Source organism: Acinonyx jubatus, chromosome A2 (assembly GCF_027475565.1).
Source record: "Acinonyx jubatus isolate Ajub_Pintada_27869175 chromosome A2, VMU_Ajub_asm_v1.0, whole genome shotgun sequence".
NCBI classification, from domain to species: domain Eukaryota; kingdom Metazoa; phylum Chordata; class Mammalia; order Carnivora; family Felidae; genus Acinonyx; species Acinonyx jubatus.
In genome coordinates this window covers 151333669-151358352 of record NC_069383.1, presented here as the reverse complement: position 1 = coordinate 151358352, position 24684 = coordinate 151333669, and the positions used below count along the sequence as shown (strand labels likewise).

The window sequence follows — 24684 nt, the reverse complement described above, 5'->3', positions numbered from 1 at the left end:
CGTTTCTAATGAATCTTTAATTAACATACATCACAACCAGGGCACCTGGGTGGCTCAGTCGGTTGGGCATCTGACTTTGGCTCTGGTCATGATCTCACGGTCCGTGAGTTCGAGCCCCGAGTCGGGCTCTGTGCTGACAGCTCAGAGCCTGGAGCCTGCTTCGGGTTCTGTGTCTCCCTCTCTCTGCCCCTCCCCTGCTCATGCTCTGTCTCTGTCTCAAAAATAAATAAACGTTAAAAAAATTTTTTTTAAATACATCGCAACCTAAGTGCTTAAACCTCAACCAAATATGCAAATTAATTTTCATTTCACTATATTTATGCATTTATTAAAACTCTGCAGTCCTGTAATAAACTACTATATGAAGTAAAAATGATATGCAGCTTATTTAGGTTTGTCTTCGTTGCATGTGGCAACAGGCAAAAGGAAAAGACAGCAAAATGCTGTAATATACAACGCGGCCAGGTAAAAGGTGTAGAAAATTGGTCCATGCTCTCCTATAATGACAAGGCTTTGAGAACATTTAACAGCAACAGCTAAAAAAACACTTACTGATGATTTCTGTCTACATTAAACAATTTCATCTTTTTATCATTTTATTATTTTTTTAAGTTTATTTTGAGAAAGAGCGAGAAAGAGAGAAGAAACATGAGGGGGGGAGGGGCAGAGAGAGAGGGAGAAAGAGAATCCCAAGCCATCTCAGTACTGTGAGCACAGAACCCTATGCGAGGCTCGATGTCACAAACTATGAGATCATGACCTGAGCCAGAATCAAGAGTCGGACACTTAATGGACTGATCCACCCAGGTGCCCCTATTATTTTATTCTAAGGAGAGAGAGTGTGCGAGTGGGGGAGGGGAGGGGTAGAGGGAGAGAGAGAGAATGAGAATCTTAGGCAGGGTCCACGCTCAGCACAGCCTGACATGGGGCCTAATCCCACAACCCTGGGATCATGATCTGAGCCAAAATCAAGAGTCGGATGCTCAACCGACTGAGCTACCAAGGCACCCCAATGATTTCATTTCCCATCCAAAGAAATGCTCCAACCCTAACTGAACAATGTGAGCCATTGGGAAAGGCCTAGAAAATTCCAAAGCTGGGCTACCGTCACCCAAGCTGTGACCTTTATTTTGCCGTGTCCTGTATAGGGAGGTGACCAGCCGCACATCAACCAAGTCCTACCCAATTTTCCAGACTGGAATCAGGTTTTCAGACCAGCCAATGCCCTAATTACCCTAAAGGGAATTATCCCAGGAACTGATGTTAAGCAAGTTCTAAGTATTTATAAAGGAGTATTTTCTGTCAAAAAAGATTGGTCATTCTCATGCCATCACCACGTCTACTGATAGCTACTCTGAGCCAAGACCCTGACAGGACTGGGCTGCACTGTGGGCACGCCTGTGCTTTTAGGGGCTGGCATTCCAAGTCAGGAACAGGAAACAAACCAGAAACAAAACCACAAGATCATTTTAGTCAATGGCCACACCCTAAGAAAACACCTGAACAGGGTAAGAGATTCTGTAAGTAAGTGCTGTTTCACAAGAATCTGTGTCTTTACATAAGGTTTTAAAGCTCCTGGCTCATTCTTTATTGTAGGTGCACCAGCAATCAAAACGCTTTAGTTCCTGAGCTGGTTGTTTGTTTTTTAAAGATTTTTATTATTTTAAAATAATTTCCACACCCACTGTGGGGCTCAAACCTACAACCCCGAGATCAAGAGTTACATATTCCACTGACTGAGCCAAACAGGTGCCCCAAGCTGTTTTTATAACAGCTTTACAGAGATGGAATTCATGTGACATACGATCCACCCATAAAAAAAATTTTTTTTTTAATATTTATTTATTTTGAGAGAGAGAGAGAGAGAGAGAGAGAGAGAGAGAGCATGAGCAAGGGAGGGGCAGAGAGGGGAGGGAGACACAGAATCCTAAGCAGGCTCCAGGCGCTACACTGTCAGCACAGAGCCCAGCGCGGGACCTGTGAGATCATGACCTGAACCGAAGTCGGATGCTTAACCAACTGCACCCACCCAATTATTATTATTTTTTTTAACGTTTATTTATTTTTGAGACAGAGAGAGACAGAGCATGAACAGGGGAGGGTCAGAGAGAGAGGGAGACACAGAATCTGAAACAGGCTGCAGGCTCTGAGCCGTCAGCACAGAGCCCGATGCGGGGCTCGAACTCACGACCGCGAGATCATGACCTGAGCCGAAGTCGGTCGCCCAACCGACTGAGCCACCCAGGCGCCCACCCAATTAAAGTGAGCAATTTGGGGCGCCTGGGTGGCTCAGTCGGTTAAGCATCTGACTCTTGGTTTCAGCTCAGGTCACGATCTCACGGTTCGTGAGTTCGAGCCCCGCATTTGCATTGACAGTGCAGATCCTGCTTGGGATTCTTTATCTCCTTTCTCTCAGCCCCTCCCCTGATCGCTCTCTCTCTCTCTGTCTCTGTCTCTGTCTCTCAAAATAAATAAATAAACTTTAACAAAAATAAATAAATAAATAAAGTGAACAAGTCTGGGACGCCCAGGTGGTTCCGTCAGTTAAGCATCTGACTCTTGATCTCAGTTCAGGTCTTGATCTCAGAGTTGTGAGTTCAAGCCCTGCATTGGATTCTCCACTGGGCATAAAGCCTACTTAAAAAAATAAAATAAGTGAATAATTTAGTGCTTTTCAGTACATTTCATAAGGTTGTGTAGCCATCACCACTACCTAACATCTTCATCACTTCAAAAAGAAACTCTGCCCTCATTAGCAGTCATTGTCATTCCCTGCTCCCCTGCCCCTTAGCTCCTGGCAGCTGCTAATCTCTTTCTGCCTATTCTGGATATTTCATATACATGGAATCATACAATATATGGTCTTTGTGTCTGGCTTCTCTCACTGAGCATAAAGTTTCCAAGGTTCGTCCACATTGTCATCATGGACACTGTTTTTTTTTTTTTTTTCGTAACCCTTGATGTGTATATTTATATATTTGTATATACTAGTCACCTATCTGTCCAATAGAACTTTCCACTATTTTAGACTTATGCTGTCTAATGAGAGCCACCAGCCACATGTGGCTACTGAGCACTTGAAATGTGGCCAGTATGGCTGAGGAATGCCTTCTTTAATTATATTTAATTTGAATTAATTCAAATGTATATAGCTCCCTGCTGTAAGAGGCTGGTGCATGGGAAGGACCACAGCTCTGGTCTATAGCAGCACCCGAGAGACAGGCTGATTAGAATCAGAGGCCAGGGGCGCCTGGCTGGCTCAGTTGGTAGAACATGCAGTTGTGAGTTTAAGCCCCATGTTGGGCATAGAGCTTACTTTAAAAAAAATATCAGAGGTGGGGCGCCTGGGTGGCTCAGTGGGTGAAGCATCTGACTCTTGGTTTCGGCTCAGGTCTTGATTTCACGGTTCATGAGTTCGAGCCCCACATCCAGCTCTGTGCTGACCGTGCAGAGCCTGCTTGGGATTTTCTCTCTCCCTCTCCCTCTGCCCTCCCCCTGCTTGCACTACCTCTGTCTCTCAAAATAAATAAATAAGCTTTAAAAATTCAAAAAAGAAATCAGAGGCTTGATTCACAAGTCACCCTGAAACTGGGGGACCAGAAAAGGACACTCCAAATAACTCCCCAGCTCTAGGAGATCCACTCTTACCACAGCTATAAGGAAACGTACATGAGACTCAGCCTCGGGTACAGCCAATCAGAAAAGGGATTGGAGTTCCAGATGAAGTCACACTAGAGCGTAATTGATAATGGCCTAAAGAATAATTATTGTTGGGATAAACCCAACCATAAGGCTGGACTTACAGATCATGAATTTGCACAATTGCAACAGACCTGACTAGGTGATGATGAAGGGGAACAAAGGTAAAAAAAAACCTCCTGGGTTGGGGGCGCCTGGGTGGCTCAGTCGGTTGAGTATCCAACTTCGGCTCAGGTCATGATCTCACGGTTCGCGAGTTCATTTGTGAGTTCGAGCCCTGCGTTGGGCTTGCTGCTGTCAACGCAGAGCCTGCTTTGGATCCTCTGTCCCCATCTCTCTGCCCCTGCCCCACTTTCTCTCGCTCAAAAATAAATAAACATTAAAAAAAAAAACAATAAACAAAATAAAACCTGCTGGGTTACTTGAGCCTGACAGCTCCTAGCCAGGCCAATGAACAGTGGTCAGGAAATAACAGCGAGTTCCCTTATGTTATGTGTTATTTCCATTTACTGCTCTGAAAGGCAGCTGTGTGTGCTCTCGCAGCACAGAGAGGGTTCCTTGGCCCAAAGCAAGTCTGGCCGAGCCGGGTCTCTGGGACTTCTCATTCCTCAGCAGACAGTAAGAACTGACCAAGGTATAGACATGTGCTTGAGACCAGCACAGGGGACAGTGACAGCACTGAGAAGATAAAACAGGCCCCTCTGAGTGAACCGCCCAGCATTCCAGGTGGCTTTTCAGGGCACTTCCTATGCACACGGGGTCTAAGTTGCCCGCCCATCCGCCATCCAAGATCCAAATGCTTTTATAGAAGTTGGCACTCGAGTTCACTTGGAGGCAAAGCCTGACCCAACCAGGGTGTAAGAATGTTCCTGTCTGGTGCTAAATGTCACCTTTGGAATGCAGGCTCTGCCCCAGAAGTCATCAACACAACGGTGCCTAAAATCCAAACAACTCTGAATTCTGTAAAGCATCTAGCCCCAAGGGTTTCAGGAAAGGGACTGGGCTAGTATTTGGTCCTCTCAGCTGAATTCAAAATTCTCTAAATACGGTTTATTTTGTTCTCTTAGGACAGCTCCTCTCGACACCGAGAACAACGGCTGTCTCAAGGGAAGGATTCGGGAAGGAGGGCACACTCCTGGGGTGTTGCTGGTGTTCAGAGGCCTCTGCAGGGAGGGACACCCAGACACCCCTGACCTGGAAGATGTGCCAACGTCCCTCCCACAGGCCAGAGGAGACAGTGGGAGGCAGTGAGGAAGTGAGGCAGTGCTTCCAGGAATGTCTGCCAACACAGGGTTTACACAGAGGATGGCTTTCTCTTCAGGATGATACGAAGTCAGGCCCCAGGCACTCAATCTTCCCGAACCTCATAAAATGAACAGGATGAAAAAGATTTCAATTCATAGGTATCAGTCACCAGGAACAGTTCTCCATTCAACAAAAACCTAAGGACAGTCCTAGAACACAGCGCATCCTAGGCCCCGTGCTCACTGGAGGAGACAGATGGCAAAGCCCCAGAGCCATCATGGACGCAGTGAGACCAGCGACGCACAGACGGCACTTGGAACTGGTGGGTGCAGGCTGTGAGGCACAGGACGGGTTCCCTTTCTGAGCCAGGACAGGGTGTGGAAGGGTGGCACACAGCCCGGCTGTGGGTTACTGGGGTGCGACCTGTTCTCTCCAGAGGTTCACTCTGATCATCTATAAAACAAGAGGAGAGTCAGCGTCTGCTCTGAGCTGCTAGAAGGTTCAGGAGATAATGCCAGGAAGCTCAGAGCTGACTGACTGCAACTCATACTCCATCAATGCCTACCGGGCTTTAAACGCTCTGCACAAGTGGCGCCTGGGTAGCTCAGTCAGTCAAGCGTCTGAGTTCCGCTCAGGTCATGATCTCACAGGTCGTGAGTTCGAGCCCCGTGTCAGGCTCTGTGCTGGCAGCTCAGGCCTGGAGCCTGCTTCAGATTCTGTGTCTCCCTCTCTCTCTGACCCTCTCCTGCTCATGCTCTTTCTCCCTCTCTCTCAATAATAAATAAACATTAAAAATATATTAATAAAAAATAAGTAAATAAACAAATGCTCTGCACAGTTTTTGTCTTTACCCTAAAGGCCTCTTGCAGACTTCAGCCAGAGGGGAATGTGAGGAATGTGGGTTAAACCAAGAAACAGTCATGCTCTGTCCCTGCAGGAGGAGTACCAGAAGGCCTGGCTCTCAGGATCACCAATAACGTGGTGACCCACTGGTGCCAGTGTGCGGCATCAGGACACTGAACAGTTTTCTTTGGGCTAATACTGGGTCGTTCCTGTCTCAAGGTTGGGAGAAGCTGAAGCAGAACTGAGATCTTGTTTACTTTCCTGCCACTCACATGTTGGGCGCACACAGTGATCCCATGGCTGCACTTCCTAATCATGAGAAGAGAGATTTGGCCACACTGAACTTGACAATTCAGCCAGACCATGTGGAGCCCGGCTCGTGGCAACTGCAGATAGCTTGCACTTTCCCAGGTTGAGCAGGGCTGCCCCATTCACGTGCAACCATGTCCCAAGATGCATTATGCACCCCAATGTTTGAGCCAGTTGGTGGAAAGGAAGCCTGATTTTCTGAAGAATGCCCAGATCTGATGTGTGTGGCTTACGCTCTGAGCCCCATGGCCTCCTTGGGACTCAGCCTAGGGTAAGTCAAAAGCCCCAAGCATGACCTCTGCAGACTGGAAGGATGGGACAGGTGATAGCATGGTTTAAAACGGACACCTCAGCTTGTCCTGGTGGCAGTAGGTATCAGTCCTTTTTTTTTCTCTTGAAACTGCAGAGTTTGAAGGTGACGGACAGCTGCCCTCATGTCCACACATACAGAATCAGACGGAGCAAAAAAGATGTGCCCAGACTGCACACCTCCCAAGAACTGGTTTCCTGTTCAGTTCCAGCACCCCACAGACAGAATAAACATCATCAAGAACTAAAGCTTGCTGACATCACGGTTGATGGAATTACTTTTAAAAATTGTTTTTATGGTGGGGACTGAGGGGTGAGAAGGGGTCCATGTTTGGGAGGAGGATTGGGTATACATGGGGGGCAAGGAACAACTGATTGAATATGTAAAAGTACCGGGGCGCCTGGGTGGCTCGGTCGGTTAAGTCTCCGACTTGGGCTCAGGTCATGATCTCACAGTTCATGAGTTGAAGCCCCACGTTGGGCTTGCTGCTGTCAGCGCAGAGCCTGCTTGGGATCCTCTGTCCCCCCCTCTCTCTCCCCCTCCCCCACTTGTGCTGTCTCAAAAATAAAACCTAAAAAACAATAAGTAAAAGTACTCAGGACACCGGGAGCAAAAATCTAATTGTGAGGAAACATCAGATCAACCCAAATGTAGGGGTCTGCCTGTGATCTTCTAGACGGTCAAGGTCATGAAAGCCAAGGAAAAACAGGCTTGTTACAAATGGAAAAAGACCAAAGTGACATGATATGTAACATGAGATCCTGGCCTGCATCCTTTTCTATAAAGGGCATTATTGGGACAACTGAAAAGCTTAAATAAGGTCTGAGGATTCTGTGGCGTTATCAATGTCATTCCCTGACTCTAAGGGATGTCCCGGGGGGAAACAGGAGAATGTCTTATTCATTGGAAACACACTCAGGTAAGTGTGCAGGGGTCACAGGGCATCATGGCAGCCACTTATTCCGCAACAGTGCAGGAAGAAAATATATTTGCACTGTTCTTGGAACATTTCTGTAAATCTGTGATTATTTTAAAATAAAAAGTTAAACACACACAAGCAACCTATGAGAACAAATGGAGGCCACTCAAAGTACAAGGGCTTTGTAAACCAAGCAGAATAATAGCTTCTGGGTTACAAAGTGCACTCAAAGGTAAAGGAATCAGGGATGAAACATAGCACAGGCTGGCTTTTATGAAAAAGGAAAGTGGTGGTAAAGACAACAGAGAAACCGTTGACTATTACCTGGGTTGGTAGCAATACCATGAAGATCCATCATGAAATATTTCTTTGTTTTGTTTTGTTTAATTAAAAAAATTTTAATGTCCATTAATTTTTGAAGGAGAGACAGACAGAGTATGGGCCCGTAAGGGGCAGAGAGAGAGGGAAACACAGAACCTGAAGCAGGCTCCAGGCTCCGAGCTGTCAGCACAGAGCCTGACGCAGGGCTCAAACCCACGAACTGTGAGATCATGAAGGAAGTCAGACGCTTAACCGACTGAGCCACCCAGGCATCCCTATTCAAATTTTTTTTTTAATGTTTATTCATTTTTGAGAGACAGAGAGATAGAGCACAGTAGGGTGGGTCAGAGTGAGAGGGACACACAGAATCTGAAGCAAGGTCCAGGCTCTGAGCTGTCAGCACAAAGCCTGATGCGAGGCTCGAACTCACAAACCGTGAGATCATGACCTGAGCTGAAGTTGGACGCTTAACCAACTAAGCCACCCAGGTGCCCCTAATTTTTTTTAATGTTTAATTATATTAGAGAGAGACAGAGACAGAGACAGAGCATGAGCAGGGGAGGGGCAGAGAGAGAGGGAGACATAGAATCTGAGGCAGGTTCCAGGCTCTGAGCTGTCAGCACAGAACCTGATGCAGGGCTTGAACTCATGAACCGCGAGATCATGACCTGAGCTGAAGTCGGATGCCTAACTGATTGAACCACCCAGGTGCCCCATGAAGTATTTCTTTGAACTAATAGGGTTCCCCACCAATGTCAGTCCCACCAAATGACTGAGCAGTTCTCAACCAGAGTGTGAAGGTTGTAGATGATAAAGACTGAGGAACCATCACAGATCAAAGGAGACTAAGGAGACAGGATGACTAAATGCAATGTGGGAGGGTGGACCAGAGAAAAGGCATCAGGGCAAAGACTGGGGAAATCCGAATACAGTCTGTTGGTCAGTGCAAGAACACTGTACCAAGGTTAATGTCCTGGTTTTGATCACTGTGCTACGGTCCTCAAGGTGTTGACATTAGAGGAGGCTGGGAGAAGGGTATAGGAGAACTCTCTTGCCATTTTTCAACTTTTCCGCAAATCTAAAATTAATTCAAAATAAAATGTTTCTTTTTTTTTTTAACAAAAGGATTGGCAGTGGCAGAAGACTTCCATGGGGATTACTTTGAATACTTAAAACAACTAAAATCAGGGGCGCCTGGGTGGCTCAGGCAGTTGGGCAGCTGGCTTCAGCTCAGGTCATGGTCTCACAGTCTGTGAGTTCAAGCCCCGCGTTGGGCTCTGTGCTGACAGCTCAGAGCCTGGAGCCTGCGTCCAACTCTGTGTCTCCCTCTCTCTCTGTCCCTCCCCTGCTTGCTCTCTGTCTCTGTCTCTCTCTCAAAAAATAATAAACATTAAAAAACAAAAACAAATAATCTCATTAGTATTCTACTTTTCTAAATCTATCATCTTTTCTTTAAAAAAACTTTTTTTATTTGAGAGTGAGTAGCGGAGGGGCAGATAGAACGGGAGACGGAGGATCCCAAGCAGGCTCTGCACTGTCAGCACAGAGCCCGACCAAGGGCTCAAACCCACAAACCGTGAGATCATGGCCTGAGCTGAAATCAAGAGTTGGGTGTTTAACAGACTGAGCCACCCAGGTGCCCCTCACCTTTTCCTTTTCCAAAACAATGGAATGCCACAGTGCCTCTTAGGTCTTCCTTAAGAACAATGCAGCTGCTTGTTACTCACTGGCAACAGTATTTCTCCAGTTACAAACTGCAAAATTAATCCATGCGATACACGGATACATCAGAAAGCAGGGCACTGACGAGACAGAAAGGACGCATCTGGACCGTCTACTGCCAGAGAGAGACGTGACAGGCAAGATGGCCCATGACATGCGTCAGGCCGCGTCAGGACCAGATCAGAGGGTGCATGATTGTCATGGTCCTGGATCCACAAAAAAAAAAAAAAAAAAAGTCTTCTCAATGGCCTACCTGTCTTTTCCTTGATCTCACAGAGCACATTGAAGAGAGCAGGCTTCATCCGATGGCAATTCAGGGCATGCTTTCTGAAAGGGAAACAACAGAAGAGAGTGTGAGAGAGAGAAGAGTCATCCTGTTCAGGAAAGTAAAGATCTTTCATATTGACCCTGCCGGTTCTGTTGAAAATTGCTCTTACGAAGTGACAGTACAAAAGCATTTCCTATGACTTTCATTTTGTAAAATTCAAATGGAGCAATACACAAATATTCAAAACATTTCCTTTACATGTGTTTTTTTTTTTAATGTTTATTTATTTTTGAGAGAGAGAGCACAAGTGAGGAAGGGACAGAGACAGAGGGGACAGAGGACCTGAAGCAGGCTCTGTGCTGGCAGCAGTGAGCCTGACGTGGAGCTTGAACTCAAACTCAAGATTGTGACCTGAGCCGAAGTCGGACACTCAACTGCCTGAGCCACTCAGGTGCTCCTCCATGAAAAATTTTAAACAATGCAAATTTAAATAATGCAAATAACTTGTCAAGGACTACGAACTTTGGGGGCACGTGGGTGGCTCGGTAGATTAAGCATCCGACTCTTGATTTCGGCTCAGGTCATGATCTCACTGTTATGGGATCGAGCCCCATGTCAGGCTCAGCGTGGTGCACAGAGCCTGCTTGGGATTCTCTGTCTCTCCCTATCTCTCTGCCCCTCTCCCCTGCTTGTGCTCTCTCTCTCTCAAAATAAACATAAAAAAAAAAAAAAAAAAAAAACCAAAAACCAACAACCCCACGAACTTTCAAGATCCAGTGATTTCAAAGCTGTGTTCACACTATTGCCCTGCCCTGGCACTTTGATGCATAAGCAGAAATGCCAGCCATCCTACCCCAGTGTCCTGAGATGTTAACTTAGTAGGTGTTTACTGAGCAGCCTCTATGTGCCATACACCATTCCAGTGTCACAGACACAGACAGATGAGGTTCCTACCCGCGTGGCAGTTAAGAGGGAGACAGTGAGAGACACCAAACGCACACACAAACGAGATAACCACGAGCCACAGCAGGTGCATTGTGGCAACAGACTAGAGTGATGGGTAGAAGGCTTACTGGAGTTTGCATGTCTCTGATGTGACCTCAATACTGAGATCACAATGACAAGAAGTCAGGCAGGAAACGAGAGGCTGAAGAGAGTAATAATTTAGATTGAGGACCCAGCCAGTGCAAAGGCTAAGTGAGAACACGCTTGGCTTTTTCAGAGACCAGGATGCTGTGGAGTAAGGGGTGAGGGAGAGAGCCGGGAGGTGAAGTTAGGCAAGGGGGAGTCACCTAGAAGAGCCTTGTCAGTCAGGGGAACAACTCTGGCTTTTGTTCCTGGTGATGGGAATGGTGGTTGGCAGAAGGATGGCTCCCAAAGATGTCCATGTGCTAATCCTCAGAATATGTTGCACTGGAACAAGAACTCTGTGGCTGTGATTAAGGTTAAGGACCTTGAGATGGGGGAGATTAGCCTGGATTACGCAGATGGGCCCAATCTAATCATACAAGTCCTCAAAAGTGGACAACCTCTTCTAGCTGTGTTCAGAGAGAGATACAGTGACACGGAGTCAGAGACACTATGCTGTTGGCTCCGAAGACAGAGGAAGAAAACTGCAAGCCAAGAAATGCAAGTGGCTTCGACAAGCTGGAAAAGGCAAGGAAACGGACTCCTCCCCTGTGGCCTCCAGAAGGAAGGCGGCCCGACTTCAGCTCGGGTCATGATCTCACAGCTTGTGAGTTCGAGCCCCGCGTCGGGTTCTGTGCTGCCAGCTCGGATCCTGGAGCCTGCTTCGGATTCTGTGTCTCCCTCTCTCTCTCTCTCCTTTCAAAAATAAACATTAAAAAAAAAGTTTTGGGGTGCCTGAGTGGCTCCGTCCGTTAGGTGTCCGACTTCAGCTCAGGTCATGATCTCACTGTTCATGAGTTCGAGCCCCGCGTCGGGCTCTGTGCTGACAGCTCGGAGCCTGGAGCCTGCTTCGGATTCTGTGTCTCCCTCTCTCTCTCTCTCTCTCTCTCTCTCTCTCTCTCTCTCTCTCCCCTTTCAAAAATAAACATTAAAAAAAAAGTTTTGGGGTGCCTGAGTGGCTCAGTCAGTTAGGCGTCTGACTTCAGCTCAGGTCACGATCTCGCGGTCCGTGAGTTCGAGCCCCGCGTCGGGCTCTGTGCTGACAGCTCAGAGTCTGGAGCCTGCTTCGGATTCTGTGTCTCCTCCTCTCTCTGCCCCTCCCCGGCTCACACTCAGTCTCTGTCTCTCTCAAAAACAAACAAACATTTAAAAAAATAAATACAATTCAGTGGCTCTTCGGAAATTCACAATGTTTAACCGTCGCCACTGTCTATTGCCACAACACTGTCACCACCCCCCTGAAGAAATCCTGTTCCCATTGGCAGTCATTCCCCATTCTCCTCTCCTCCCACCCAGCAACCACCAATCTTTTGGTGTCTATAGGTTTGTCTCTGGACCAATGTCTCCTGGACATTTCATATAAATGGAATCACAGAGTAGGGGACCTTACGCGCCTTTCCCATAGCATGTTTTCATGGTTCTTCCAAGTTTTTGTGTATCACTGCTGCATCCCTTTTCAAGGCCAAATAATATTCCATTGTATGAATAACTTTTGTTTGTCCATTTATCAATTGATGCACTCTTGGGTTGTTTCCACTTTTGGCTATTATGAATAATTATGCTATGAACATTCACGCATACGTCTTTATGTGAGCGTGTGTCTAGGGAGAATTGCGGAGTCGTATGGTAGCTGTTTAACCTTTTGAAGAAATGCCAAGCTTTTTTTTTAATGTTTATTTATTTATTTTTGAGAGAGAGAGCAGGGGAGGGCCAGAGAGAAGGGGAGAAAGAGAATCTCAAGCAGACTCTGTGCTGTCAAGTGCAGGGTCTGATGCAGGGCTCAATCACGAACCATGAGCCAAAATCAAGAGTTGGACACTTAGGGGCGCCTGGGTGGCTCAGGCGGTTAAGCATCTGACTTCAGCTCAGGTCCTGATCTCACAGTTCAAGGCCCATGTCAGGCTCCTGCTGCCAGCACAGAGCCCACTTTGGATCCTCTGTCCCCCTTTCTCTCTGCTCCCCCCACTCTCGCGTGTTCTCTCTCAAAAATAAGCAAACGTTAAAAAAAAAAAAAGAGCCGGACACTTAACCAACACATCTACTCAGGCGCCGCAAGGAAATGCCAAAATTTTATAAAGTGGCTGCACCATTTTCCATTCTCATCAGCAATTAAGATTCTAATAGCTCTTGGGGCGCCTGGGTGGCGCAGTCGGTTAAGCGTCCGACTTCAGCCAGGTCACGATCTCGCGGTCCGGGAGTTCGAGCCCCGCGTCAGGCTCTGGGCTGATGGCTCAGCCCGGAGCCTGTTTCCGATTCTGTGTCTCCCTCTCTCTCTGCCCCTCCCCGTTCATGCTCTGTCTCTCTCTGTCCCAAAAATAAACGTTGAAAAAAAAATTAAAAAAAAAAGATTCTAATTTCTCCGCAACCTCACCCAAACTCATTATTGTCTTTTTTTACTATAGCCACACCAGTGGGTGTGAGGCAGTATCTCATTATATTTTTTTGGAATGTTTTGATTTATATTTCTCTAAAGACTAATGACATCGAGCATCTTTTCAGGTGTTCATCGGCCATTCTTTTTTGGGGAAATGTCTATTCGAATTCTTTGCTCATTCTTTAATCGGGTGATGTCTTTTTTATTGTTGAGTTGTAAGAGTTCTTTATATTTTCTGGATACTAGACTCTTAATATATGATTTGCAAGTTTTTTCTCGCATTCTGTGAGTTGTCTTTTTACTTTCTTGATAGTGTCATTTGAAGCACAAAAGTTTTTCATTTAGTGAAATCCAACTTATCTATTCTTTTGTTGCTTGTGCTTTAGGCATATCTAAAAAACCGTTACTTAATTCAAGGTTATGAAGATTTATGCCTATGTTTTCTTCTAAGAGTTTTACAGGGTTAGCTCTTACACTTAGGTATTTGATCCATTTCATTTTTGTATACGGTGTTAGGTAAGGGTTCAAATGCTTTCCTATTTTTTTGTTTGTTTATTTGTTTACTTTTGGGAGAGAGAGAGGAGCTGAGAGAGAGGGAGATAGAGAATCTGAAGCAGACTTGGAGCTGTCAGAGCAGACCCCAGTAGGGGGCTCAAACCCACAAACCATGAAATCACGGCCTGATCCGAAGTCAGATGCTTATGACTGACCCCATCAAATGAATTCTTTTCCATGTGCAGATCCACTTATCCAGACCATTTGTTGAAGACACCATTTCTTCCCCACTCAACGGTCTTAGCACCCTTGTAGAAAATCAATTGGTTATATATATATATATGGGTTTATTTCTGCATTTTCAACTCTATTCCATCGATCTATTGCCTATCTTCAAGTGAACTGCATTTTTAAAAGATCACCGCGGCTGCTCTGAGACCAGAATGGAAGGCAAGGGGTGGAACGCTAGTCTGAAGGCTACTACAGCTGGAATAGTCCAGAAATACTGCTGGCTTAGTTTAGTTATGGTACTAGACATAAAAAGCAGATAGATCTTGGGCTGCCTGGCTGGCTCAGTCAGTGAAGCATGCAACTCGATCTCGGCGTCCTGAGTTTGAGCCCCATGTTGGGCATGGAGACTACTTTAAAAAAAATAGGCAGGTCTCTGACTACAGCAATGAAATCAACAGGACCTCCTGATAAACTGGTGTGGGACTGGGGGAAAGAGGAGATTCAAGGATGACTACTACTAGTTTTTGCATGAAAGGAGACACCATTAACTACCACAGGGGGGACTGGAAGACAGCAGGTTTAGGGAAGAAGGGTCTGGAAAGCAGAGCTGTGCTTTGATCGGGTTACACTTGAGATTGCTAGGAGCTACCCAAGAGGAGGTATCAGACAGGCAGCCAGGCACATGGACATGGCCTCAAGGTTGGAGCTAATATAAAGATGGGGAGTCCTGGGCATAGAGGTGGCACCTTAAGCCACAAGATTTGAGGAAAGCATCATAAGGGGTAGAGAGAAAGGAGTCCATGCCCCAGACCCAGGCCTGTGGACTTCTAGAAGTCAAGCAGAGAAAAGCCTGCAGAAAAGACGGGGACCGAATTGCCAGTGAGGAGGAACCAAGAAAAACACTTTCCAGGAGAAGAGAGCAATCTGTGAGAAATACTTCTTAGAGGCAAAGCAATAGAAGAATCCAGAAGAGACCTTGGATTTAGCCACAAGGAGGTCATCGATGACTCAGCAGAGGGAGAAGGTTGGGAGAGAATGGGTGGAGAAGAGGAAGTAGAAGCAGCAACCTCAAATAAAAGAGAGTAAAGAAATGCAGGAGGTGTTTAAAGAAAAGGTGTGCAGTATGTTTTGTTTTTCTTCTGTATTTTATGATGCTTTGACATCCTGGGGCCGGGAGAAACTGTCCCTCCCAGCACTAGCTAATTCCAGATATACCAAACAGCTTGCCTGAGAGCTCGCCTTTCCTGCAAATCCAAATCCTAAACCCATATGCGTAACCACCTTCTTTATCTACCTCTCAGCACCGGCCAACACTCCTCCTGCCCTAAATTTCCAGATGGCCAGCTAACAATTAGCGACCGCTGCTATTGCCCAGAGCCTGCCACAAGTATTTACACTGCCCAATCTTAAACTTGCTCAAACTCACCTGCCCTGGTTTGCCCATTCCTTCCCTTGGAAATCACACTAAAGATTCTGAGCCATGCTTTCCCTGCACTCCTTCTTTCTCCTGACGGACTTGGGTGCTTCTCAGTATGGCCCTGCCTCCTCCCCTGGGGAACTGTAAGTAATAAACTTCTTTCAAAGTTGTCTCTATGTCTGCCATCTTACCTTGACTAATTAAAACAAATCCCTGGGGTGCCTGGGTGGCTCAGTCGGTTGAGCGTCCGACTTGGGCTCAGGTCATGATCTCACGGTCTGTGAGTTCAAGCCCCGCGTCGGGCTCTGTGCTGACAGCTCGGAGCCCGGAGCCTGCTTTGGCTTCTGTGTCTCCCTCTCTCTCTCTGCACCTCCCCTGCTCATGCTCCGTCTCTGTCTCATAAATGGATAAAACATTCAAAACAATAATAAAAAAATAAAACAAATCCCAGCTACAAATCAAGATGCGGGGGACAGTCAAGGGACGTTTTTGGTTGTTGTTCTTTGTTGTTAAAGACAGGAGACACTTGCACATGCTTAGACACCAAACAGCCAGTCTAGAGGGAGAACGTGATAACACAAGAGAGTGAGCATAATTGTAATTGTAATGGTGTGTCCATGTGTCAAAACGTCTGCGAACTCTGAGGAAGAACCATGCCATCTATTTTAACATTTGCTGTTATTGTGACTTTAAATCTCGTAATGCTATCATCTAAGTACCCATTATTAAAAGACACTGCCAAGGCTGGATAGTGTACCTGAAAATTGGTAACTTCATGACTGAAGTCAAATATGATGAACGCTACGAGGAAGGCCAGACATCTGCCACAGCTCCCTACATCGTCAGTCTACGGGAGCCTCCTTGTTTCTAGGTGCCTTCCAAATTCAGCATGCACCCCCCCTCCCCGTGGGATGCCTTTCAACAGGCTAGAGTTGGGGTGCAGGAATCAGGTCCCCGTCTCCGAACCTCAAATACGAAAATGTTTGTGGGGGTTGAGATTTGATCTTCTGCAAATCTAAACCCAAATATTAGTCTTTCTTATGCAGTGCACGGTAACTGATCACACAGGATATTCAGCCTGGAATGTTTTCCTTCTATGGAAGCAGTAGTACCATTAATGAAATGGATTCCAGCTAGAGCTTGTTATCTTCTGTAAATGTAATTCTAAAAATGCGAGGAAAGAAAATGAAGTCAGCCGTTCTGCTTCCTAAAGGGAACTTCAGGAATGTTTATCCCCAGCTCAGTTTTCTGCTTAATAAAACATCATATTGCAGATACAGGTATAAAGTAACTTAAAAAAAATTTTAATGTTTATTTTTGAGGGGGCGGGGCAGGGGCAGAGAAAGAGACACACAGAATCTGAAGCAGGCTCCAGGCTCTGAGGTGTACCCCCAACGTGGGGCTTGAACTCATGAACCACAAGATCACGACCTGAGCCAAAGTCAGACGGCTCAACTGACTGAGCCACCCAGGCAGGCACCCCTAAAGTACCTTATAATGCACACAAAGTAATTTCACAGGAGTTTTGGTGGTTTATTATGAAAAGTAAACAAATGTCTAAGCTTTGGGCATGATCTTGGCCTAGAGGTGATCAAGCAGCTGACAGCAAACCATCAATGACGATGTAAATAAAGTGGGGACAGTCCAGCACATTCACAGAATTACCAAAGGGGATGAACTTATGTGATGGACATTCTGAAGGTGACTCCCAATGAGTATAATCCTCTTTCCTTGTTCGGGCAGAACCTGTGACTTGCAAAGTGGCAAAGATGATGAGACAGTCTTTCCCACACTTATATTACACTATCTACAGCTCCATCTAAGCAGACTAGACAGCATCACCTGTGGGCCCTGAAGCCAGCTGCCATGTGGTGAGAGCTGGTGGCAGAACTACAGGTAGCCCCGGCTGTCAGCTAGCAAGAGAACAGGAACCTCAGTCCCATAACCGCAAGGAACTGAATTCTGCCAACAATCCCACAAGATGGAAGAGAACCCTAAGCTCCAGATAGGACCACAGCCCAGCCAGCATCTTGACTATAGCCTTGGGAGACCCTGAGCAGAGGTCCCAGCTCAGCTGTGCCCAGATTCCTGACCCATGGAAACTGAGATCGCAAATGTTATGTTGTTTCAAACCGCTAGGCTTACTTTTAAAAAATTCTTAAAAAAAAAAGAGGGGAGGCACCTGGGTGGCTCAGTTGGTTAAGCATCTGACTTCAGCTCAGGTCATGATCTCACAGTTCATGAGTTCAAGCCTCGCATTGGGGTCTGTGCTGACAGCACAGAGCCTGCTTGAGACTCTCTATCTCCCTCTCTCTCTCTCTGCTCCTCCCTGACTCACTTCCCTTCTCTCTCTCAAAATAAATAAATAAACTTCAAAAATTCTTTAAAAAATACCACTAGGGGGGCGCCTGGGTGGCTCAGTCAGTTAAGCATCTGACTTCGACTCAGGTCATGATCTCATGGTTTGTGGGATCAAGCCCTGCATCAGGCTCTGTGCTGACAGCCTGGACCCTGCTTCAGATTCTGTGCCTCCCTCTCTCTCTGCCCCACCCCCACCCTGTCTCTCTCTCTCAAAAAAAAAAAAAAAAAAGAATAAATGTTAAAAAAATAAGTAAAGATACTTTTGAGGCTCTTTCTAAACTAAAGTAAATTAAAACAAAGCAACACTGTGAATATCCTTTTAAAACCAATGCTAAGAAATCTATAGCAAAACTGAGTCATATAAGAATCACTCCAGAAAATGAAAGCACAGAGGTTTATCCTCCCTAACCTCATTTATTCAATATTTATAGGACTTTTACTTTGGAACAACTATATGCTGGTCACTATATCAGTAGAAAGGAACATGGAAATGAAAAGAACATAAGCCACATTCTGGCTTCTACTACCAGTATATTATAGCTCCTAATTTTAGCTGGAACTTACTTTTACTTTTCCAAATTATGGAACAATCTACTTTCCTTAACAAGGTATCATTTTAAATTACCAGGGAATTTAAAGATTTACTGAGATTTAAAGATATACTGAGATATATTCTTCTTCATAGAACAGGATACTTCTTGAAAAATCTTCCCTAAGAGCAATAATGATTCTAATGCCTTAACCAAAGATGGAATCGGATCTCCTTAATTATTCTCATTTCTAGAAAGATTTGTTCAGCTGACAAAAACAGTCAACAATATTATGTACCTCCCAGAGACAGACCTAGGTACAGAACAAAAATTAGAAGACATGATGGGGTACATGGGTGGCTCAGTTGGTTCAGCATCCAACTTTGGCTCAAGTCATGATCTCATAGTTTGTGAGTTCGAGCCCCACATAGGGCTCTGTGCTGACAGCTCAGAGCCTGAAGCCCGCTTCGGATTCTGTGTCTTCCTCTCTCTCTGCCACTCTCCCGCTCACATGCTCTCTCTCTCAAAAATAAATAAACATTAAAATTTTTTTTAAAAAATTAGAAGACATGAATTCTTAAGTAATAGAACTTCGATGGAAAGCCTAGAAATTCACAGAGGGTCCCAAGTTCCAGGAAGGAACAGCAGCCCAGGACTCAGAGGCCAGCATTTCAAAATAAGGTTCTCTGTAACAGTGATATTGGGAAAAATCAATCCATTAACGGAAGCCATCAACCACTGGTAAAGGTCACTCTAAAAGCAAACACAAAAGCAAAAAACCAAAAATGGTTAGATGAGTTGGGGTTGAGATTATATATGGATATCCAAGGTCAACCATGGAAATTATTACAGTAATTTAGCAAATGAAACCTTGGATCAGGAGCTAGTTTGGGCACTAAAAAAAGGGGGGGGGAATTCTTTCACATGACACAAGAAAACAATCTGCAGAACTTGAATAAAGGAATGATCTTTAAAATGAATAAATTTAAGTCTGTGAAAAGCTCGTTATAATGTCCTTATTTCTTTTTTAAAATGTTTTTTTTTTTAACGTTTATTTTTGAGACAGAGAGAAAGACAGAGCATGAACGGGGGAGGAGCAGAGAGAGAGGGAGACACAGAATCGGAAGCAGGCTCCAGGCTCTGAGCCATCAGCCCAGAGCCCGACGCGGGGCTCAAACTCACGGACCGCGAGATCGCGACCTGAGCTGAAGTCGGATGCCCAACCGACTGAGCCACCCAGGCGCCCCATAATGTCCTTATTTCTTAATTTGTCCCTGGACTGGTTACAATCAATACTACTGCTAAATTTCTTACTCAAAACCACAACTTCTGGTCTCTCCCCTGCTCAAAAAGGTGGTGTGACTTCTCACTGCCTGCTTTAATCAATTCTAGCCCCTTAGCAAGGCATTCAAGGCTCTTCACCAGCTTCTCTTTGACCCTCTCCCTCCTCTGTACTTGGGGAAGTCCTACTCCTCTTTTATGTGCAAGACTCTGATGGGTGGCCTGTCCCATCCTGGATTCCTTACTCCTCCCCTGCTCCATTCCCTTTATTTAGTTTTTTAAAATTTTAACCTTTATTTATTTTTGAGGGGGAGAGAGAGAGAGAGAGAGAGAGAGAGAGGGAGAACATGAGTGGGGGAGAGGCAGAGAGAGAGGGAGACACAGAATCTCAAGTAGGCTCCAGGCTCTGAGGTGTCAGCCCAGAGCCTGACGCAGGGCTTGAACTCATGAACCATGAGATCATGACCCCAGCCAAAATTAGACGCTTAACCAACTGATCCACCCGGGTGCCCCTGTGAAACTTTTCTAAAATATTCTGCATGTTGCTTTACTTAATAAAACCACTTCAAAAGGGATTTTGCTGTGACCTTAGATTTTAGATAGCTTTTAGGAAATTGTTTTAAAACCAACAAAATTCAACTCTTAGGGAAAGTACTCCAAAGACAGCAAGACTTTCCTTTGGCACTAGACCAAGCCAAGCTAAGCATGTTAATCCTAAGAGCAAAGCTAAAACCTACAGGCAGGCTAAGAAGGGAGTGCTGTCACTAAGTGGGTGGGATCTAATGAACCTTCTTAAGATTGATGAAAAGAAAAACTTCAACTCTGAAATTCTACTTCCCAGGTTTGGACAAGTAGATCCCATCTGGCTAATACTATCTAGCTTTGGGAAATTCCAAACCATAAATTCCTCCTCTGACTCCCCACATGCTTTGAACAGGCATGCTGAAAACCAAATGCTCACTGACATGCATTCCAGAACTAGAATACTAAATACAGGGACATAGATCTTTAGAAAAGGGGCACACCATTCAGTTGACAGTTTATGCTTTGCCACTTGTGTAAGTTCTAAAGATAGTCAAAATTAGATCTTTTTTTTTTTAACGTTTTTTTATTTATTTTTGAGACAGAGAGAAACAGAGCATGAATGGGGGAGGGGCAGAGAGAAAGGGAGACAGAGAATCGGAAGCAGGCTCCAGGCTCTGAGCCATCAGCCCAGAGCCGGACACGGGGCTTGAACCCACGGACCGCGAGATCGTGACCTGAGCTGAAGTTGGACGCCTAACCGACTGAGCCACCAAGGCGCCCCATAGATCATCTCTTTTTATTTAACAACTAAAATTTAGTCCATATTATAGGCAATGCCAATCTGCAGAAATACTGGAGGGATTAAGAAAGTCGTACAAATTTCTACTAGTAGAAAATATCTAGCATGTCGTATATGTAAAAGTCAAATTAAAAAATTCAGGGCACCTGGATGGCTTAGTTGGTTAAGCACCTGACTTCGGTTCAGGTCATGATCTCATGGTTTGTGGGTTTGAGCCCTGTGTCAGGTTTCCTGCTGACAGCTCAGAGCCTGGAGCCCGCTTCAGATTCTGTGTCTCCCTCTCTTTCTGCCTCTCCCCGACTCGCCCTGTCTCTGTCTCTCCCTCTCTTTCTGCCCCTCCCCCACTTGCCCTCTGTCTCAAAAAATAAATAAATATTAAAAAAAAAAAAAAAAGATGGGCGCCTGGTGGCTCAGTCAGTAGGCATATGACTTCAGCTCAGGTCCCAATCTCATGGTTAGTGAGTTCGAGCCCCATATGGAGTTCTGTGCTGATAGATCAGAGCCTGGAGCCTGCTTCAGATTCTGTGTCTCCCTCTCTCTCTGCCCCTCCTCCGATGGCGCGCTGTCTCTGTCTCTCTCTCTCTCTTCCTAAAAAATAAACAAACATTAAAAACATAAAAACTAAATAAAAGAAAAAATTCAGAGAGGGGTGCCTGGGTGGCTCAGTCGGTTAAGCGTCCAACTTCGGTTCAGGTCTTGATCTCATGGTTTGTGAGTTTGAGCCTCACATTGGGCTCTGTGCTGACAGCAGAGTCTGCTAGGGATCCTCTGTCCCCCACCTCTCTCCGCCCCTCCCCCACCCATTCTCTCTGTCTCAAAATAAACTTTAAAAAAGAAAAAAATTCAGAGAAATCTCTTCCTAAGAAAAATTATGAAGGTCTTTAATTGGAGTAGTACCTGTTATGTTGCCCAAAAGCCAACTTCTAAATGTGATCTTTATAGTTTCAAATACATCACCCCATATACCAAATTGCCTGCTTCTAAACAAATACAACAGTGACCATTCTCCATCATATCTTTATTCACTATATATAAAGGGTTTTTGCCCTAAGAACCTATTCCCATCCCCCAGCAGTCACTTGCTATTACACTCCAGTTCTACAAACACAAATCTGGGCTGTGGTTTTTTGTTTTTAATTTTTTTAGTGTTTATTTTTGAGAGACAGAAGAGTGAGATGGAGAGGGACAGAGAGGGAGAGAGGGGGACACAGAATCTGAAGCAGGCTCCAAGCTCTGAGCTGTCAGCACAGAGCCCGATGCAGGGCTCAAACTCACAAACCGTGAGATCATGACCTGAGCCAAAGTTGGACACTTAACCAACTGAGCCACCCAGGCACCCCTGGGCTGTGGTTTTATAGACACTATAAAGGAAATACAGAAACAACCCTGGTACTTCCACAACCTGATTTCCTTAGGTTGAAAATGTAAACAGACCCTGAAACAACAGGGTGTTATGGCCCCAAGCCAAGATTTTCATTAAGAAGAAGAAAAAAAAAAAATCAACTATTTCCTGAATTTTATTTGTTCACTTTGAATGTTCTTTCCATATTAAGTAGGCAAAACAATGCTAATATGTGACCCTTGTGATTAATTTAAAATCCATTATGCCCACCAACACACCTTAGGCTCCAAAATAAATTCATTTGTCAGATTAACCAACTACTATGTAAACTGATTCATGAAAATAGGAATAAATGGGACACTATTATCTCCACTCTTGAGAGCCCGACCTCTCCAAGTGTGCTTTGGGATCCAATGCACTGGCACCCTTGGGAGCTTGTTAGAAATGTGGACTCTTGGGGTCCATTGGGACCTGCTACATTAGAACTTCCACTGCAATAAGATTCCCATAGAAACTTTATCCATGTCCAGCCTGGGAAGAACTACTCTAAAGCACCACTATTCAGTATTTTCTGCAATTTTGGAAATGTTTTCTCTCTGTCCTAATATGGTAGCCACTCGTTACATGTAGCTACTGAGCACTTGAAATGTAGCTAGTGCGACTGAGAGACTGTTTAATTTTATTTAATTGTAATTCATTTTAATATAAAAAGACACATAGAGGGGCGCCTGGGTGGCTCAGTCGGTTGAGCGTCTGAGCACCCGACTTTGACTCAGGTCATGATCTCATGGTTTGTGGGGTCGAGCCCCGCGTAGGGCTCTGGGCTGACAGCTCAGAGCCTGGAGCCTGCTTCAGATTCTGTGTCTGTTTCTCTCTTTCTCTCTGCCCCTCGCCTGCTCGCCCTCTGTCCCCGTTGCTCTCTCTCAAAAATAAACATTTAAAAAAGTTTTTTAATAAAAAATAAAAATAAAAGACACATAGTGAGTGACTACCACATTGACTGGTACAGCTATCTGGGGAGTCAGTGTGTACCTACAAGCAAAGGGTCAAGAAGTGACCACTGCAGCCAAACCCGCCAATCCAGCAACACATAACACAATTCATGCAGAATGACTTGAAGGCCAGTCCTCTTCAGCTGCCTCTCCCAGAACATCAGGTATGGAGCATGAATTTCCAGTAACATTTTTTTTTTTTTTTTTTTTTTTTTTTTTTTTTACTTTGAGAGAGAGAGAGAGAGAGCACAAGTGGGGGAGAAACAAGAGAGGGAGAGAGAGAGAGAATCCCAAGCAGGTTCTGCACTGTCAGCACAGAGCCTGATGCGGGGCTCGAACCCATGAACTGTGAGATCATGACCTGAGCTGAAATCAAGAGTTGGATGCTTAACTGTCTGAGCCACCCAGGTGCTCCTGGAGAATGAATCTCCAGATGACACTGTGACCATTCTGCTTCCTTTCTCCATCAGGTTTCCAAAATTAACCCCTCAGCTCTAGTTTTCAAACTAATTTCTTAGAAATCTCACTACTAGATAAAAAAGGAGTCGATCAGCCTTTGATAAGAGGCAGCTTCCTGGCTCTGAGTCCTGAGGATCCCCGAGGGTATGGTACCTGAACAAACCGGTGGGGGTGGGGAGTGGGAGAGGGCCCAGAGCTTGCAACAGATTTTTATGACTCAAACACTGGGTAAAGACCCTGGGAGGAGGGAAGAATTTTGGAGCCTGACAGTCTTGACAAAAGAGCCCTCATAATAACCCTCATAAACCCCTCATAAAGGTAGTCATAGAAGCAAATGAAATAGCCTATGTAGAAACTGTAAAATGTTGTAAAATTTATTATTATAAAAAAACAAGGCTATGCATGATAGAGCAAAATAGTCAGAGTGCCTGGGTGGCTCAGTAGGTTAAGCGTCTGACTCAATTTCCGCTCAGGTCATGATCCCACAATTCGTGGGAGAGAGCCTCATTTCGGGCTCCGTGCTGACGGTGCAGAGTCTGCTTGGGATTCTCTCTCTCTCTGTGCCCCTCTCCCTGCTCATGCTCTCTTTCTCAAAATAAATAAATAAACTTAAAAAAAAAAAAAGACAAAATACTCAGACAAACCTTGGCAAATGAGATAAAATTTTCTACCTTACTGGTTTCATACAAAAAAGGGGGCACCTGGCTGGCTCAGTCGGTAGAGCATGTGACTCTTGATCTCAGAGTTGTGAGTTCAAGTCCCAAGGTGGGTATAGAGATTACTTAAAAATAAAATCTTAAGGGGCGCCCGGGTGGCTCAGTCACTTAAGCGTCCAACTTCGGCTCGGGTCATGATCTCACGACTCGTGACTTCAAGCCCGGCGTTGGGCTCTGTGCTGACAGCTCAGTCTGCTAGGGATCCTGCTTCGGATTCCGTGTCTCCCTCTCTCTCTCTGCCCCTCCCCTGTTCACGCTCTGTCTCTCTCAAAGATGAATAAACTTAAAAAAAATTTTTAAATAAAAACAAAATCTTAACAAGAAAGAAAGAAAGAAAGGAGGACATCATCAGTAAACAGTTCCAAATGAGAAAATGCAGAACTGCCCCTTCTCGAGGA

The 24684-nt window shown here is 45.3% G+C and overlaps 1 protein-coding gene across 3 annotated transcripts in view; it reads right to left on the bottom strand.

Annotated features, from left to right (window-relative positions):
- PBX4 (PBX homeobox 4) overlaps positions 1–24684 on the bottom strand; it is a 45312-nt gene that overhangs the window by 15373 nt on the left and 5255 nt on the right. For all 3 annotated transcript variants that reach the window (XM_053219572.1, XM_027038485.2, XM_027038488.2), the window contains one exon: positions 9622–9695. In XM_053219572.1, the coding sequence (XP_053075547.1) occupies positions 9622–9670 (49 nt within the window). In that variant the 5' untranslated portion in view covers positions 9671–9695. The remainder of the gene's footprint in view (positions 1–9621; positions 9696–24684) is intronic.